The sequence below is a fragment of the Cololabis saira genome, chromosome 13 (genome assembly GCF_033807715.1).
Source record: "Cololabis saira isolate AMF1-May2022 chromosome 13, fColSai1.1, whole genome shotgun sequence".
NCBI classification, from domain to species: Eukaryota; Metazoa; Chordata; class Actinopteri; order Beloniformes; family Belonidae; genus Cololabis; species Cololabis saira.
In genome coordinates, this window is record NC_084599.1 from 14,899,057 (window position 1) to 14,916,973 (window position 17,917).

At 40.8% G+C, this 17,917-nt stretch overlaps 2 protein-coding genes across 5 annotated transcripts; both read left to right on the forward strand.

The window, feature by feature from the left end:
• The first annotated feature begins 710 nt into the window (after positions 1 to 710).
• Positions 711 to 7,426, forward strand: plcxd1 (phosphatidylinositol-specific phospholipase C, X domain containing 1). Of its 3 annotated transcripts, none has more exons than XM_061737059.1 (7): positions 711 to 987; positions 1,500 to 1,764; positions 2,091 to 2,233; positions 2,319 to 2,447; positions 4,579 to 4,734; positions 5,291 to 5,471; positions 5,583 to 7,426. In XM_061737059.1, exons 3-7 carry the CDS (start codon positions 2,123 to 2,125, stop codon positions 5,816 to 5,818), a joined length of 813 nt encoding a protein of 270 aa, XP_061593043.1. In that variant the 5' UTR covers positions 711 to 987; positions 1,500 to 1,764; positions 2,091 to 2,122; the 3' UTR covers positions 5,819 to 7,426. The 3 variants fall into 3 exon arrangements, with proteins under 3 accessions (XP_061593043.1, XP_061593042.1, XP_061593041.1); XM_061737058.1 differs by having other exon boundaries at positions 1,500 to 1,727; XM_061737057.1 differs by having other exon boundaries at positions 1,500 to 1,647; positions 5,583 to 7,424.
• Positions 7,427 to 8,654: 1,228 nt separating this feature from the next.
• On the forward strand, positions 8,655 to 17,843 carry si:dkey-66a8.7 (PI-PLC X domain-containing protein 1). Of its 2 annotated transcripts, XM_061737880.1 has the most exons (7): positions 8,655 to 8,671; positions 9,005 to 9,179; positions 10,070 to 10,206; positions 14,574 to 14,702; positions 16,812 to 16,967; positions 17,251 to 17,434; positions 17,522 to 17,843. In XM_061737880.1, the coding sequence occupies exons 2-7, from the start codon at positions 9,098 to 9,100 to the stop codon at positions 17,791 to 17,793; spliced, it is 960 nt and encodes a 319-aa protein (XP_061593864.1). In that variant the 5' UTR covers positions 8,655 to 8,671; positions 9,005 to 9,097; the 3' UTR covers positions 17,794 to 17,843. The 2 variants fall into 2 exon arrangements, with proteins under 2 accessions (XP_061593864.1, XP_061593863.1); XM_061737879.1 differs by lacking the exon at positions 8,655 to 8,671 and having other exon boundaries at positions 8,733 to 9,179.
• Positions 17,844 to 17,917: the final 74 nt, after the last annotated feature.

The window sequence follows — 17,917 nt, forward strand, 5'->3', positions numbered from 1 at the left end:
CTTTATTTTCTGTGATGCAATTAAATAAACAAAAATGTCATACATTCTGGATTCATTACAAATCAACTCAAATATTATTATTTTAATATTGCTGATTATGGTTTACATCTTAAGATTAAGATTCCCAGAACATTCAAATTTTTTTAGATAGGATATTTGAGTTTTCTTAAGCTGTAAGCCATGATCAGCAATATTACAATAATAAAAGGCTTGCAATATTTCAGTTGATTTGTAATGAATCCAGAATGTATGACATTTTTGCATTACAGAAAATAAAGGACTTTATCACAATATTCAAATTTTCTGAGACAGTCCTGTATATATTGGAGCACTTGTCTGGTGTTCTTTGTATATAACTTCTCAATAAAAAAAAAAAGAATACAATATGGTGGTTGACTATGGTCACCAGCTTAATTTAGTTTAATAAATAACTTATAAATAATTTGGAACAAATAATAAAATAAAGTAATTAAAAAAAACACCAAATAGCCTAAAGCTGGAAGTTTGTCAATCATAGCTTGTCAAAAAACAACTTGCTAAAACTGAAATAAATGACCTGCGCTGATTTTATGGCTAACAACGCAGGATGGGGACGTTTCAGTGTACCTGTGGCCACGCCCCCCGGGGGCGGGGCTTATGTGTGACTCACTCAGGTGTCACTCAGGTGTGACTCGGGTGAGACTGAGGTGTGTCTGCGTGTTTCCACATCACTCCTGCAGGCTGCAGCTCCCCTCCATCACAACACCGTGCTCCGCGTTTCCGGGGCTCTTTAAGAGCCGAGCACTGCCTGTATCTGCTGATCATCAGCCGGCTCGGCGCCGCCTCCCTCCCCGCTGTCCTGCTGCATCTCCGGGTTGCTCCGCTCGGCTCCGCTCGGCTCCCGGCGGGACTGCGGGACTCCAGCAGCCACCATGGATTACCTGTGATCAGCACTAAGATGCGGCCGGCCCGTTTTCCTCGCCATCCCGGGTTATGCTGCTGTAAAAGGTAACCACGCTGAGCTGATGAGGACAGAGACCCACGAACACGTTTTTCTCTTTTATCACCGGATCACATCATACATGTTTCATGTGTTGGCTGTGCAGAATGACTTGTTTGTCTAAGTCTTTGGGATGGACAGCTTTTTGTGGCACACAACTTTTATTATTGTGGCTGTAGTTCCGGGCTTGGGTGTTTTGTCTGGTTCAGCTGATGGGGCGTTTGTAGGAAGCAGTAGCTGCAGTTTGGTTAGGTGAGTATTGATCACATAAACAGGGCGACCCCTCTCAGATTACCGTGTTTCTCTGTGATACCGCACACCATGCAGAGGATTCCTCTTCCTTAATTAAAATATCTGTCCTTATCATCGATGCAAACATACCAGCTGGCACTATACCTTCAATATGATGTCCATATATGCTTTTAAAGCTGCTATGAATTAGGTTTTTCCTCACTTCTCCTTTGATCATATACTGGCACATATGGACGTGTTTTAATGGTGTAAGTGTGTGTTTTGTAAGGGGATGCAAACGCCAGAGCTCAGCATGTCTTCGGTGGTGGTATTTGGACAGACTGAGCTGAGCCTGAGAGAGCTGCCCATGCAGAGCTGGATGTCTCACCTGCCATGTGCTCTGTGGGATGTTCCCTTGTACCACCTGGCCATCCCAGGTAGGCCGCTGCATACCACTGTGATGCTGAGGAAGCTGGGCTATTTGAATGAGTCACCAGGATATACAAATGTGCAAAAGGCAAGCAAATGAGATGAACATGTGCAGCAAACAAAAGGTGACCAGCTGCTCAACATAGACTGTATGCAAGCACATCTAAAAATAGTATGAGCAAATATTGAATATGCTGCAAATGCAAATTAATTGCATATCAGTCTACAAAACCAAACCAAATACAGATTAATATTATTTTTTTTATATATATATATATATATATATATATATATATATATATATACGATATATAATTCTTGTTTGTGATGCTTCTCAAGTGTTTCTACATTTACTTTTGTTCTGCAATTGTATTATATTGATCTCAGGGCTACCACAGTTCTTACATTGAACACACATAATGATTAATTTTATTATCTTTGTCCAATTTAGGCAGTCACAACGCAATAACCTACTGTCTGGATATGAACGACAGATCTCCTGTTGACCCTATGCAGCCGGACATGCTTCAAAAGCTGGATAAATACATGAAGCCTCTTATTCGCCCCTTTGTGTACAAGTGGGCAATAACCCAGGTAATGAGTTTCAGGTAATACGCCACAAAAGATTCTGGAAGCTGGCTCTCCTACATATAATGAGCTGATATACTGTGTCTTTCAGGAGTATACTATAAAGCAGCAGCTGGACTGTGGGGTCAGATACTGCGACCTAAGGATCGCACACAGGCCCAACGACAACTCCACCGATCTCTACTTCTACCACGGCGTTTACACCACGCTCACGGTGGAGGTGAAGGCATTGCACACAGACACAAAGGATGTTGCCTTAGTCAAACTCCTGCCCTTGAAATTAATTCTCATTTGCATCCAGACCAAAAAAGGACATAGCAACACCTTGCCTATAAAAAAAACTGGTAAAACTGGTACCGGATCACCGGCGGAGTTGTTGCGTAGGCAGGTGGATGGAACTGACTCATGCACAGAAACCTCAGTAGACCCAGGGCAGCCTAGGTAGTAAAAATAGCAGTGTTTACTGATAATGGCTCAATGAGGGAGTATTAGGGATGCACAGAGCACATTAGCAGAATGTACAGTAATGTCAGTCCACCTCTGAAAGCTCTTCCCACCTTAGGGTGCATTTTAAGACACACTAGTCATGACTGCGTGTTACACGTTCAGTGTGTCTCTGCTGAGGAAGCCTGCTGTGTTTAGATGTCTGAATTCAACACTTTATCTGAAGGGTGGTGGCCATCCAGGACCATATCTGATAAGCTGAGGTCAACATAAATCCTCACAGCAGAAAAACCTCTATGTACTCCATGGGTGGATGGATGGATGGATGGACTTTATTGATCCCAGACTGGCATGAAATGCACTAGGAGTTACAAACCTTCTTTTTTAAAAAAAAAATCTTTTTATTTTGTTTATTTAACTTTGGATAACTTTGCAAAACAAAGTTTGTAGAGACTTAGTTCAAAATGTAGGTAAGACTGGATAAAATCAAAATAACACATTTTCTTATAGATTTCCAATTATTTATCAGATATGGCTGGCTAGAAAATTGGTAAAAACACAGTTGGTAAGATTTAAATGGAGCTAACATAGGTTTTCCCATAAATAGCACAATTTGGTGCTCAGATAATATGAAGATGTTTGTTCTGTTAAATACATTCTTACAACGACTTTTTTTTTTCCTTTTTGGCTACAATAATTTTATTTGAAAGGATAGATTCCTCTTCAAAATACATCATTACTTTCACTTTTGACTATAAAGTAAACCCATAATCATATAATGTTAAATATATAAAGGTTATTCTTTTGGAAAATATTAAAGGACAAAAATAACTGTAATAATATCATTGTGAAACCTCTTTGTCTTGCGTAAAGTTTGCATAAGAAAGTAATATCTTTCGAGTAATATTTATTTAAATAATAATAATGATAGATTTTATTTATATGCACCTTTCTAACACTCATGGACATTGTACCAAAGAATAACATAACAAACTATATTATGCAATGTATAAAACAAGTTAAAATTGGACAGTGCAGCTGTAATCAGGGAGAGAAACCGGCGTTACACAGATGGGTTTGACTGGATTTAAAGAGAGGATGTGAATGGATGTTTCTGAACTCAGATGGTAATTGTAGTAATTGCTTTAACTTACTAAATAAATTAAGGGCCCATCACCAAACTGCTGAGGGAGGAGGAGCTGGACCTCTAATTAATTAGCCTTTTATTTTATTTTAAAAGTAACCGATATCCAGGATAACCTAGACGTTGCCTGATCAGGATCTGCAGACGTTTCTCGTGCAAGATCCAAGATATTTTGGGAATGTTGAAGGGCAGGACTTAATCTGAATTTATCCATGGTCCTAGCATGAACAAAGCATTTTAAAAGGAGGGGGGATTTTCTCCTTCTTCTTTCTTCTTTATTTATTTCTCATTGAGATAGTAAGTTTGTAGCTGTAACTGTGTAACTTTTAAAGAGTCCAATAGCTTATAGACTATTGGGGGAACAGAGCTTTGGACCAAAGCATGTCACAAAAACTCCCTTTAAATCCCAGGAGAATTAGTCAACTTTAAACAAAAATGTCATCATATGTCGGCTTTACTTCACAGTGTTGTTTAGCTCCCAAATTGACCTTATTTTGTACTATTACAACAAAAACAATGCACCATGTGCAAAAAAACAGATAGAATATGTAAGCACACATCAGTACTGGTCTCTGCAAGATGCTGCAGTCATTTGGCCAAAAGAAAAGCTGGAATTTTTTTACAGACAAGACATTTTTTCAGGATGTTACAGACTCGTCCTGGCTGAGAAATGCACCTGGAAGTCCTTCAGGTTTCAAAGTGTGTTGTAAGCTTTTCAATTAAAGCTGTGACTTATCGCTGATTCCTTGTGTTTCTCTGACAGACCGTCCTGACAGAGATAAACGAGTGGCTGGATGCTCATCCCAAGGAGGTGTTAATTCTGTCCTTCAGCCATTTCCTCGGCCTCAACCAGGAGCTCCACTCGCTGCTGCTCACCACCATCCGCAACATTTTCACTTCTAAACTGTGTCCCAAAATGGTACAGCCGTGCTTCCGGCTCTGTATAAAAAATTCATTATCAAGGCAACATTTTTCTTATTGTCAGCAGTTCAGACCAAACCCAGCTCAGCCTGATGTGAATTATTCCTTTATGACACAGAGCTCTGCTGATGTCAAAGAGAGGCACGCACGCACGCACGCACGCACGCACGCACGCACGCACGCACGCACGCACGCACGCACGCACGCACGCACGCACGCACGCACGCACGCACGCACGCACGCACGCACGCACGCACGCACGCACCGTCATGATGTTAAAACGACCCACTGGAGCTCCCAGGGAAAATAGTGTCTGAGCCTGTAGGTAATCGTGTTTGAGTGACATCTGATTAAAAACTTACATTTAGGGTCTCTTTTACGGTGATTTTTACTCTTGCAGTAAGAACCAGTGAACCTTAAATTGACCAAAACATGTTTTTTTCTTGTCTTAAAAACTGTTGACAATAAGAGAAATATGGAATAATGCTACTATCAACCTTCAAAGTATTAAGAAAAATGTATTAGATCTAATTGTTTCATTTCGTCAATTTCAGGAAGTGTTAACTCTTCGAAAAATGTGGGCTTTGAGGTACCAAGTGATTGTGTCCTATGAACACAGTATTTCTGGCTGTAACCTGGACTTGTGGCCTCACATCCCTTACTGGTGGGCCAACAAATGCAAAGCCGAGTCTCTTATCGAAGACTTTGAACACAGGAAACAACATGGCAGACCAGGTACTTGACTGATGACATATACCGTCGACAAAAGTTAGGAATCAAATGCATTTGTCACTCGCAAACTAACAGTGCAGTCCTTTATATTTATTTCTGTGCTTGGTGTTCTAGGAGGTTTCTTTGTCACAGGAATTAATCTGACAGAGGACCTGAAATACATCTGCACACACCCCACAGAGTCCCTGAAGGACCTGGTGATGTCCACGTACCCAACGCTGCTCAGCTGGGTCAAAGAGCAGACCCCCGGCTCCAGACTCGGCTCTCTCAACATCATTGCTGGAGACTTTATCACGGAGAGCCTCTTTGCACCAACTGTCGTTAAACTGAATGAGAGACTACTGAAATAGCCCTTCGGGTCCTGTCGTGCATCAGTGGCATTACTCCACAAAATAAGTGGGTTGCAGCATGAAAAAACATTGAATTACTTGGAATATACATTTGAAATTGAATGCACTTGCTGGAGGCAGCAACATGCACATTTCAGCCTCGAAGCTGCTTGGAAACTGAACCTCTGGTGTTTTGATCTGCACTTGTTTGTTTACCTTTTGTTCACTGTTTATGCAAGGTACTGTATCACTTTTCACGAGTCGGCGCGGTGGACAGTTTTTTTGTCACGCTGACTTAAGCAATAATGTGACAACTAGATTCACCTTAACGTAGGCATTTTCGATGCATAAGCACAAACAATGAAGCACATATGACTGTAATATAGACCAGTTTCCAGAATTAGTGTGCAGGCAGTAAGTTAAAGATGTAGTTAAACTCTGTCATCTACACTAATTGTATTTAACCTTAGGGAATGTAGAGAAGAGATAAAATGTATGCAAAATGCATGAAAAAACCTACTGAATATGCATGAACCTCAAATTGACTGTTCTATTAAAACTTGAGTTAAACTAATGATGCACCGCTGTGCCTGTAAAAAATAGCCTTTCCAATAAAAATGAGCATTTTTAATCAAATCATTTTATTTTATTTGTTGAATATTCAGACTGACAGGTCAAAGTTGATACCTTTCCTCTTCGTACATAAAAGGCACAAAGTGCAGTTGTGCTCAAAATTATATGATGCACTGTAAAATGATTTGCTGTGGTGAAGACCAGCCTCTTCTTTGTACCACCCATAGATTTTTATTACTGGATCAGTTTTTTTTCAGTAAATCAACAGATTATGTTTTATGTTGTTTTTATGGTTTAGGTTTCCACACACTGCATCACTGCAGCTCGTAGGATTGTTTGCTTGCATTGCATCAGAGCTTTGTTTCACTGACACAAATGATGAAACCGGGTCTTTTATGTGAGCATTTGGCTGCACAGAATGTCAAAACACAGGGTCCCTATAGGCCGCAGAGAGAGGGGTAAAAAGGTTTTTGTTTAATCATGCATGAAGTGTTTTCTTTTTCAATTGTCTGCATGGCATCAGCTCTTTGAAACAGCGAATCAGGGATCAGTTCATTATCAGTTCATTACAATCCAGTTTAATTAGTGCAGTTGGTGTGGTGAAAAGGAAGAGGAATAAAATGAATGTTAAGTCTTTTATGCTGAGTTTAATGAAAAAAAAAAAACAACCACCAAAAGGGTGCTCATATTCAAGTATGGCTGGTTGAGGTGTAAAGATTTTAAATAGCACAGAATAACAAAATTCTTACTAATAAAAATGTGCTAAAAAAATAAATCAGTGCATCAGAAAAAGAGATAGTGATATTCATGCAGGCAGCATGCAACAATAACTTCATCATACTTAAACCCTACTTTTACTTGCACAACAAATATATCCAAATAATATTTTTTCCCTTTTTAATACATTTTCCGTCCTATTCAGTTGTTTCCACTTGAACACTGAACCGTCCTATGTCTGATTGATCTACATGTCCAAGTAAATATTTTAATACCAAAACTTCAACCCTCAGAGAAACAAAGGTCAGTCTCTGTAGGACCTGCACCACCTGAGCAGTTTGAACATTTAAATCTTTGCAGGTTAAAAAAAAAGATAACTGATCAATCAATCTTGGTTGCTGGTTGAAGGATCAGCCGATTAGAATGGGTTAACTGCTTCACAAATAATAAGAAAAACATTGTCTGAATGCATCTGAATTCACCCTACTACAAGTATGCACGCTCCCAAAGCAGCGTACCCAGATCATGAGCGTACCTTCTCCATGTTTTACTGGTGAGCTGCAGGGGTTTGGCTCATGGACACTTCCTGTCCACACTAATTCAGCTGTTACACCCATTTCCTGTGACGTGATTCTTTATAACAATCTTTTTTTCCTCTTCCAGATTATCTGTTTTTTTTCTATCTTTTCCATTTTCCAGTTCATGTTGTTTTATACATCATTTATTTATTTGCTAAAATGTAACCTTAACAGGCAGTAGAAATTATGGTGTGACACAGAAACTCCTGATCCATGCGAATGACACATCTATTCATCTTTGTAGGATCCAATAATTTTATTTGATAAATAACAAAATGTACATATGTGTTATTAATTATATTTTATTTATTTTAAAAAGATAGTCATTATCTTACTCTTATGTCTTTGGCAGGTTACTTGAAATTTCACTATATTTCTGAGGTTTAAATCAAATGCCTGTTGCATTTTTTTGTCAGAGTTTAAAAGCACCTCCTTCAACTCTACAACTACAGCGCTTTCCATTGCAAGTGTTTTAAGGGTTGACTCCTCTGTTTTATGAGGTTTTGACATCAGTGTTGAGTGACATCAACTTGGTTGGGGGAGAAGATCTACTCAGATCTGGGTTTGTGATGTCACAATACCCTGCAACTCTGAATGGCTCCCTGAATAAGATATTATCAAACCCAAGAAGGTGGATTCAGCAGGATGGTGTTATGTCAGTTTTTCAGTTGGAAGTCTCGAAATGTGACCTCTCAAACAAAGAGAATTGTTTAAATCTGTTGTTAATTTACTTTCACACAGCCTATTTTTTTTAGTAAATAAAACTTTCAAATGGTTGATGTTAGACTTTGCTTTTGTGATGAAGTTTAAATCACATTATGAATCAGTAGGCTACTCCCTTCCCTGTTCAAATACTGAAAAATAACATTAATGTCCATAAAGACTGAAAAAGGAAAAGAGATTTTACAAAAGTATCCGAGTATTTAAATGTTGACGGCAACCGGAAGTCAAATATTGTTTCATATTTCAAAGCCACGCCCTCGTTGACACGTCATCGGATGACGCAGTGAGTGTTTGTTTTTATTTTATTCCAGGTGATTGTGTTTTTCCTGAGTGAGAAATGCGTAGTTACAGGAAAACATGCGTAGTTACGCTTAATGCAGACTTATTAATGACTTAATTAATACCGACTTCCCACAGCGGCTCGATTGTGGCGGTGTCGCTTGACCCGCGTTAAATCGACGCAGAGCTTACGCCGTAGGGTACGCGGCGACGCGCACCCTATGCCGTAGGCTCTGCGTTGGTGTAACGCGGAACCATAAATCAGCCTTCAGTGGAAACCCGGAAACTTGAAACTTTTAAAGCTCTCCCTCGTGCTTTTTTTCGATTATGCAAATAGATCAGATGGAGGAAGACAACAAGATCGATCATGCAACGCTTGAGTAGAGCAGTGGGGATGCGAACCGGGTCCAGGGCAGACTGACGGGGAGACATGGAGCCCAGCCTGCAGGACTGGATGTCGGCGCTGCCGGAGCAGCTGTGGGACGTTCCCCTGACAGACCTGGCCATACCTGGTACCTTCTCCTGCTGTCTCTGTCTGTCACTTACACAGCCATTATAGGGTATTTTAGATTTAACAGCAAATAGGATCTCAACATTTTACACTCTATATAAACGTTTTCTACTATCTGTGTTATTTATAGCTGACATTATTTCGCAATCAACGGATTAATTGACTTCTGGATTTAATGTCTACTAAGACAATGGTATTACTAATCGAATATTCATAATATTAGTTTAGTTTAGTTTATTTTGTTTTGGTCATTTACATTTTAAGATGTTTGCATATACACACTGTATATGTATACACACAGGTATAAATATATATATTATATATATGTACATTTCCTTTTTTTTTCTTTTTTTTTTTTTGACCCAAAAGGTACAGGCTGAAGCCTCATGGCTTATTTTGCCTATCCTTTTCAACAAAAGGCAGACTTCATGAAACAAAAGATACTAATAAGAAGAAAACGAAACGAACGAACAAAACAAAGAAAATGAACAAAGAAGAGAAGAAAATAAATGTGGTCACTCACGATTGAGGACAGCTGCAGTAGGAAAGTTGCATAATTTAGACAGTTTAATATGAAGATAATTTATATTTGTGTTCTATATTTATCTATTATTTTAAATGTATAATTTTTTTTAATTTGTAAATTGAGCTACTTTTTTTTAGTTCCTCATCCAAGCGGTTCCATAGTTTCACCCCAGTTTCAGTTTATTAAAAAAATACAAAAATAAAACCTCATCACTGAAGTACACAGATGCAGGTTTATAATGAAAACAGTCAAACAAGATCAAAAATAACAATAAAAGAGTAAAAGAAAAACTAGACTTTCTTTTTTTTTTCCAATTGTCGTACTCTCTAAAGCCTTACCGTTCCTTTTCACACTTGTGCATTCAGGGAGCCATGATGCCATGAGTTACTGTCTGGACATAAACTCCCCCCTCGTCAGATCTGAGTCTGACTTTTTCCGGCTCCTGGATGGTCTTTTCTACTGCCTTACAAGGCCTGTCATTTTTAAATGGGCTACCACACAGGTATGTAAAAGTGTAAAGAACAACAAGACCAGGAAGCTCACGCTGAGCCAAACAAGAAACCAAAGACAATTTTTACAATAATGATTGTATTCTCCACTTGTTGTTGTATCAAGACCTATGACAGCTGTGGACTACTTTGTCCATTTGATCTTTTTTTCTTTTTAGCAATTCACCAAAGTTGCATTCAAATTCTCCCATCTTTTGAATAAGTGACTAAAATCTACATGTCTAGCTCATCAAAAGATGGAGAGAACTTGCTTGAAAAGCTAAGATAGTTTAAAGGGGACCTATTATGGCATCTTATACCTATTTAAAACAGGCTTTGAATGTTTTAAAAACAAGCTTTTGATTGTTTTTGCTAAATAAATTAGAAATTCAGCCTCTGAGCCATGTCTTTATCTTCCAAGTCTCTAACCTCATTATCTATGAGGGATTCTGAGTGGGCGGGGCTATGATAATGAGACACTGTGCTGATTGGCTGCCTGAATGACGCGATACACCGCTACGAAAAAATGGCGGAAGCTCTGACCGGCGGAGTTGGTTGTGGGCGTGGTTTCACGCATCGGAGGCCAACCTATGTAAATCACGCCCGTCGTTACGTCACGACAGGAGCAGAAGGGTCCGAGATGGCCTCTAGTTATTCTATTTCACCAGTATTTGGATGGCATTGCTCCCTTCATTCAATTCAATTCACTTTATTTGTGTTGTACTAATTCACAAAAACGTAATCTCAAGGCACTTAAGACAGATTTGCCTGGGTGGGTCCATCTATAACCATCTATAAATGTCTGGTTCATTTGTGCTGCTATACGTTTATGGAGGACGGTTTGTTTCTTTAGCCAGTAGGTGTATATCATGTTTGAGCCTGGCTCTAGACAACTTTTCATACTTGGGAACCTTTCTTTGATGTCTTCCATTGTGATGGTAACTACTTCTCGTTCTGGAAGATCGCTCTAGCCACGAAGCACTGGTGCAATTCCTCTTTCTCCCATATATTATTCCTGTTTTGTTCAGTTTCAGCCTTGGGTGGGTCTTTTTCATGTTTATTAACTGATGATTTGCATTGCTGGAAGCCACATTTTTAAACTGTTTAGCAGTTTCCATTACATTTGCTATGATACGTTTCCTTATTTCTTTTGTATGTTCTTTCTTAATTGCAACTTTCAGCTGCTCTGATAGTTGGCTTACCGTACTTCTCTCTGTCTAACTTTAATCTTGGATTCCAGCCATGGACAGCATGGACGATACTGGTGTTAATTGTGTAGACACATGTCTGGGGTCAGCTTATTGGTCACCTTGATTGGTCCAGTTGGGTTTCCATGCAGTGCAGTGTTCACATTTCCTAGCAGATTTTCAGAAGGTACTTAAGGTGAAGGGGGTCACATGGGCTAAAGATCCCGCTTAATTATGAATTCATCTCATTTCAGCACCCCTGAGTGAAGTCTATCAAGGCTCGTTATCATGCCCTTGTACCTATTCTTGGTTGGTGATCATGATGATATACACCCCCCTGATCTGTTGTTCTGCCTCCCCCTTGCTTTAGCATTTTTTTGTATCTGTAGTTGTGATAGGAGCTTCTGTTTGTGGACATTGGAACACTGATTCAGCAGAAGTTTCTTTGTTAGTTTGGGTGTAAGGTTTCAGTAGGTTTCACATCTTCTGCATATTGCCGTTCTTATCAAGGTTGCTTTGCATCAAGTGAATTCAGTGAAGAAGAGCCAGAAATGTATCTGAAAATTGATGTCTCTTTCTAAGAATCTCCCAGACCCCAGAGGAATAAGCTACCTCGTATTATCAGTAGACTGGATTAGTGTGTACATTAGCCCACAAAACAAAAGTGCACCGCCTGATTAATCCTGACAAACAAAAGCTCTGAAAGATCAAACCCTCTTCTAAACTGAAATCAAACTTGAATTTGACCTTATCCATTTTAAGCACCCTTTCTTAAATCACTTCAACAAAAGACTTGACACACAATCCACCCAGTTGTGTACCTGCCTTATCCTGTTCAGGGTTACTGGGCTCTGCTGGAATCTATTCCAGCTGTGATTGGTCAAAAGTCTGGTACACTCTGGACAAAACCAACACTCATAAGACTTGAGTTTTTTGGTCCACTTTTGATGTAATTTTGCAGATGTAGCAGCAAAACCATAATTTCAGGATTTACCTTTTCATACTCTTGCGAGTATGAAAAATTGTTATCATAATTGTAATTCACGATTTCTCTTAGAGGAGAAGGTCACTGGATCAATCCCAGCTCTGTTACGTGCCAAAGTGTCCATGAGCAAGAAACGCACGGACACTGTGTGTCACACACTTCCCCCAGATGCTCATAGTACCAGTACCAAACCCAGATTAAATCGGGTGGGCTGTGTTGGGAAAATCAAAAAATTGATGACTCTTCCCTTTGTAGCAGTCGCGAAAATGGATCATCTCATACTGATAAAATCTCATACTGTAAAAATCCCTCATTAACTGAGGAAAGTGGACTCATTAACTAACCCTTGGGTGGATTATAATAATAATAATCAAATTATGAAATCTAAATATTACTGAAAAAAGGATTAAAGACAGTTGCATCCAATCAATCTCTGGATGTTTGTCGTCCAAACCTTTCAGTATTACACGTATAAAAACTTTGATTTGATTTATTTATTTGTCATGGATTTAAATGGGTCAAAGTGTTTCATTGATTGGGAAGAGGTCAAACTGAAGTGGGGTCATTCAGGTCTTTTAAAGATATGGAGAAATCCCTTCCTGATAGATTTCTTTTTTGCTGGACAACATCAAACAAGTCTCCCGATAGATGTTCCTTAGCAACCACACCAACTAAGGCTGTTGTGGGGCAACACCAGCTAACTGTGGGTTGTGAGTGTACATCAGAAAACCTTTTATCCAAAACATTGTTGGTCACTCATTACAGTTGTTGTAGATGTTTCTGAACCCTGTCAACAAATCACATGATAAGTGAGATAGAGCCTCCAAAACTGGTCCAAAGTTTGAAGCGACAAAGAGTTTAAGGCTGATGTGTGATGTTTATCGGCCTGACACTGTCTGCAGTGAGAGAGAAGCTGCTGGTTTTGGCTGAAAACAAGTACAGTAAGCGATAAAATTGAAGTGAAACCGGTCATAGTTCAAAGCCCAAGAATCAAAACAATAGAAGTCACATGTTAATAAGATAAGAGGAACTGCACTGCTGAAAGATGTATGATATTCCTCCTAGGTTCCTCTTTACCAATGCTTATGATGTGAAATTATGAAAAGTAACAAAAAAAAAATGTTGGTTACTGTACCTGTAAGTAATACATTGTGTAAAGAGGAGAAACATAGTCAAGCGACAATGTTCCAACTTCTGGGTGAAACCATAGACTTTACAAAACAATGGACGAAGCAATTAGTTCATGTGACCCATTGGTTTCTGAACCGGTTTTGAAGCCTGTTTTTCTTCGTACGGGCCACACCCATACTGCTCGAGAAGCAGACGGGAAATTGCTCACCGTATGGCAATCAAAGTCAGTTTTTTGTTCAGGTCCTTCAGCCAAACCCTGCTGAAACACCTGCACTACTGCAGTCAGACATTTACATCAAAAATGACGGTCATGTTTAGCCAATGCTGGGTTAATAAAAGTTGTTGGTTCACTAAGCTTGGTAGCATGCACGAACAGCTGAGGTAATGATAACGGCTAGCCATTGGCTGTCAATCAATCATATTACAAAAGAAATTTATTAATTGATATAAATTCACCTAACGTGGTTGTCATGGATGTGAAATCAAACGATTGAGATCAAAATGGTTTTTTGAACCAGACTGTAAATCGGTTTATTTCTGCTCTAAAGTTGGACATTTAAAGATGAGAGTCAACGGAGGTTGACTCGCTGTTGGAGCCAGACTCTAGTGGCCAGTGGAAGAACTGCGATGAATCTTAGTTCTGCATGGCAGCACTAGTTTCAGATGATGAGCAGGTTTGGACAGATGTGATGAGATTAAATGTAAAGCAATATCAATCGGCATCATAGGTTAGCCTTAGCTAAGTAACTCAAGCTAAAGTAGCTAAGTGTTTCATAAGGCTGGTGTGTTCATTCCGTCTGTTGGGAACATGGTGCTGTGCACTATGAGTAAAATGAGGCTTAAAAACCGCTCTTCAGAAAACCTATAGGCGTCATCATGTGTGGTTTGTCTAGTTCTTCTTATACAGTCTATGGGTATGCCACGTTAAAAGGTGTTTGTGATGTGTTCAAAGGCTTCATCTATAGATTTATTTTCAGAACAAACATTTCTATGTGGTCCCATATGGAGACTTGACGATTCAGTTGTCATAAAATCTACATCATCTTTAGTCATTATTTTTGTCATCTCTTTCCTTCAGGACAAAACCATTGAGGAGCAGCTTTCGATGGGGATTCGGTTCTTCGATCTCCGGGTGGCACATAAACCCAATGACCCATCCAGTGACCTCTACTTCACACACGTCATATACACACATTTAATGGTTTTGGTGAGTTTAAAGGGGACCTATTATGGCATTTAAAGTCTATTTTAAACAGGCCTTGAATGTCTTAAAAACAAGCTTTTGATTGTTTTTTCTATAATAAATTAGAAATTCAGCCTCTGGGCCATGTCTTTATTTTTACCGCTTCTAACCTCCTTCTCTATGAGGGATTCTGAGGGAGCGGGGCGGCTATGATAATGAGACACTGTGCTGATTGGCTGCCTGAATGACGTGTAGCAGGAGAGGGCACAAAGCCTCGCTCTGGGCAGAAGAGCAGCCGGCTGCGTACACTATTAAGGCGGATTTATGGTAATCTAAGCCGTACCCTACGCCGTAGGATCTGCGTCGATTTAACGCGGAACCATAATTCAGGCTTTAAACCATCGGCGTCGCCAGACAGATTTTACTGGGGCACATGCCCCAGTATTGATCTGCAGTGCCCCAGTAAAAATTTCACCAGTAAAAAATTAATTTCGGAGTTTTTACTCCACATAGCATACACCAGTGTTGTGCATGAACGCGTTCAAATGAACGAATAATCCTTCTCATTTCACCAGCGGGCGGCGCGCATATTTAAAATGCTCGACGAGCCCGGTGCAGTCTTTACGAATGAAGGCTGATTTATGGTTCCGCGTTACACCAACGTAAAGCGGGTACGCGGCGTGCGGACCGTATGGTTCGCGTCGGCACGTACCTTACGCCGTAGTCTTCGCCGTCGTTTTAACGCGGAACCATAAATCAGCCTTGACCAGTGAAGAGAGAGACGTTGCAGACTCAGCGTCAGCGAGCCGTCAGATGATGATCTGCTTATCATTATCTGCGGGAATTTTACACATCGTCTCCCAAAGAGTCTGACGGTAGAAATTTAACCTTTCTGTGGAGATTATGTCCACCTGCGCTAAGAAAACAAGTCTGAACGTCTGCCTCGTCAACTTCACATTTGAAACGTCATGTGGAGTTAAAGCATCCGCCCAGTGGGAGAAAATATCTGCTAGTCCTTAACAATCAAAAAAGTTCCCAGAAAGACCAAGAGGTCTGATTTCCCAGTAACAGGTAGACAAATTGATAATGCACTACAATGTTGGAGATTTACAGCCTCTGAATAAAGTTGAAAAGCCACTAGGACAATACATGATTGTATTCAGCAGGGTCTCCAACCCTGTCCTGCATGTTTTACATGTTTCCTTGCATCATCACACCTGATTCTAATTAATGGTCCTAATTAACTTGTCATCAAGGTCTTGACACTTCCGTTGATGACACAGCCACTTGTATCACGGTGTGCTGAAGCAGGGAAACATCTAAAACATGCAGGACAGGGGTGCCTCAAGGACCAGGGTTGGGAAACACTGATTTAAAGCACCATTTCAGCTTTTTTATTATAAATAAGTGCTAAAAATTTTTGAAATGAATTCTCTGTGCCCCAACTGTGCCCCAGTACAGTCTTAAGTCTAGTGACGCCCCTGCTTTAAACCCATGCGATGCGAGCGAGCGTCAGCGACAAAATCAATTCCATTGCTTCATTTTCTATTGCACTGTCCTAACTGGCGGCAGCGACGCAGCGCTGCGCGCCGTTTTGAGCTGAACATTTGTCGGATGCCCGCTTCTATTTTCTTCCTGTCGCTCGCGTTGAAAGCCGGTTGAAAGCGCTGTAGGAAACGGTCACGGATGAGGAACGGCTGATCCAGTTAGTTGAAATGAGAAGTTATCTCTATGATACCTCCTCATTTCACTATAAAAACCTCAATAAAGTGGCAGCTGGCTGGAGGGAGATGGACAGAGAGCCTCTGATGTCACGCAGTCGGACGCTCACATGCAGTTAGGACACAGTGTTTAGTTGTGGGCGTGGTTTGCATTTTGGTTACGTAACGAAAATGCGTTAAAATCTGAACGGCTCGTACAAGTCACATGACACCCGACGGCTCATCTGTTCAGACACTGCAGAATTTGGTTGCTTTCCTCCTTCTCTGAGTTGGCAGGCTGAGGGGAGACCACTTTATATATGTTAAAGCAAGAAAAACTTGTTTTTCATAATAGGTCCCCTTTAAGTCACTTTGTAAAAAAACGTCACTTTGGTTTGTCGCGGTGCTAACGATGAATGCCGCCCCTAAACAGGAAACGCTCGTGTCTGTTGCCAACTGGCTGAAGTCTCACCCTAAGGAGATCGTCATTCTCGCTTGCAGCCACTTCGAGGGAATGGATGACAGGTGTCACGAAGGGTTCATTTTCTGGCTGAAGAAGCTGTTTGGCTCAAAACTGTGTCCCCGGAAGGTGAGCCTCCTCCTCGTGCAGGTGATGTAGAGCAGTGGTCTTGAACCCTGGTCCTCGGGGCCCCTGTACTGCATGTTTTAGATGTTGCCCTGCTTCAACGCACCCTGACACAAGGAGCTGTGTCAACAACAGAACTGTCCAGACCTTGATAACAAGCTAATGAAGACCGTTAACTAGAATCAGATGCAGGGAAACATCTAGAACATGCAGGACTGGGGGTCCTCAGGACCAGAGTATAAAACCAGAATGCGGCCTGACTGCATCTACCACACCTTCCCCACAGGAATCAGTCGTGAGCTTGCGGAGCCTGTGGGCATCTGGTTACCAGGTCATCCTGTCCTACGACTGCCAGCTCACGGCGAGACATCAGGAGCTGTGGCCGGCCATCCCTTACTGGTGGGCCAACAAGCACACAGCACAAGACCTAGTCACTTTCCTGGAGTGGAACAAAGACCTGGGCCGGCCAGGTGAGTTTGTCTTTGGGTGCAAGATAATACAGTTTGTCTTATGTGGCAGGTTTTCATGCCTCCCACTGATGTATATTTCCCCCACAGAGGGTTTCTTCGTGTGCGGCCTCAACCTCACAGCTGATAGGCGTTACATCACCAAGAACCCGAAGGAATCCCTGCGGACACTGACGTACAGGAACTGGGATGCTGTGACACGGTGGCTGGAGCAGCAGGCGTCAGGATCGGACCCCGGAAGCCTCAACATCATAGCGGGAGACTTTGTGGGGCCGCTTCCACTCTGCTCGCTGGTGATCGCACTGAACTACAAACTGCAACGCAAAAGCTCCAAAGAGATGAGAAAGCAGTTTCAGATGTGATTTTACTCTTTGAAGACGGATTCAAAATTAATAAAAACCAGTTTTTGTTCTTTCGTTTGTCATATATGTTGTCTGCAGGGAGTGTAATTGAAAGATTGACCGTGTCTGATATTACTTCCCTCCA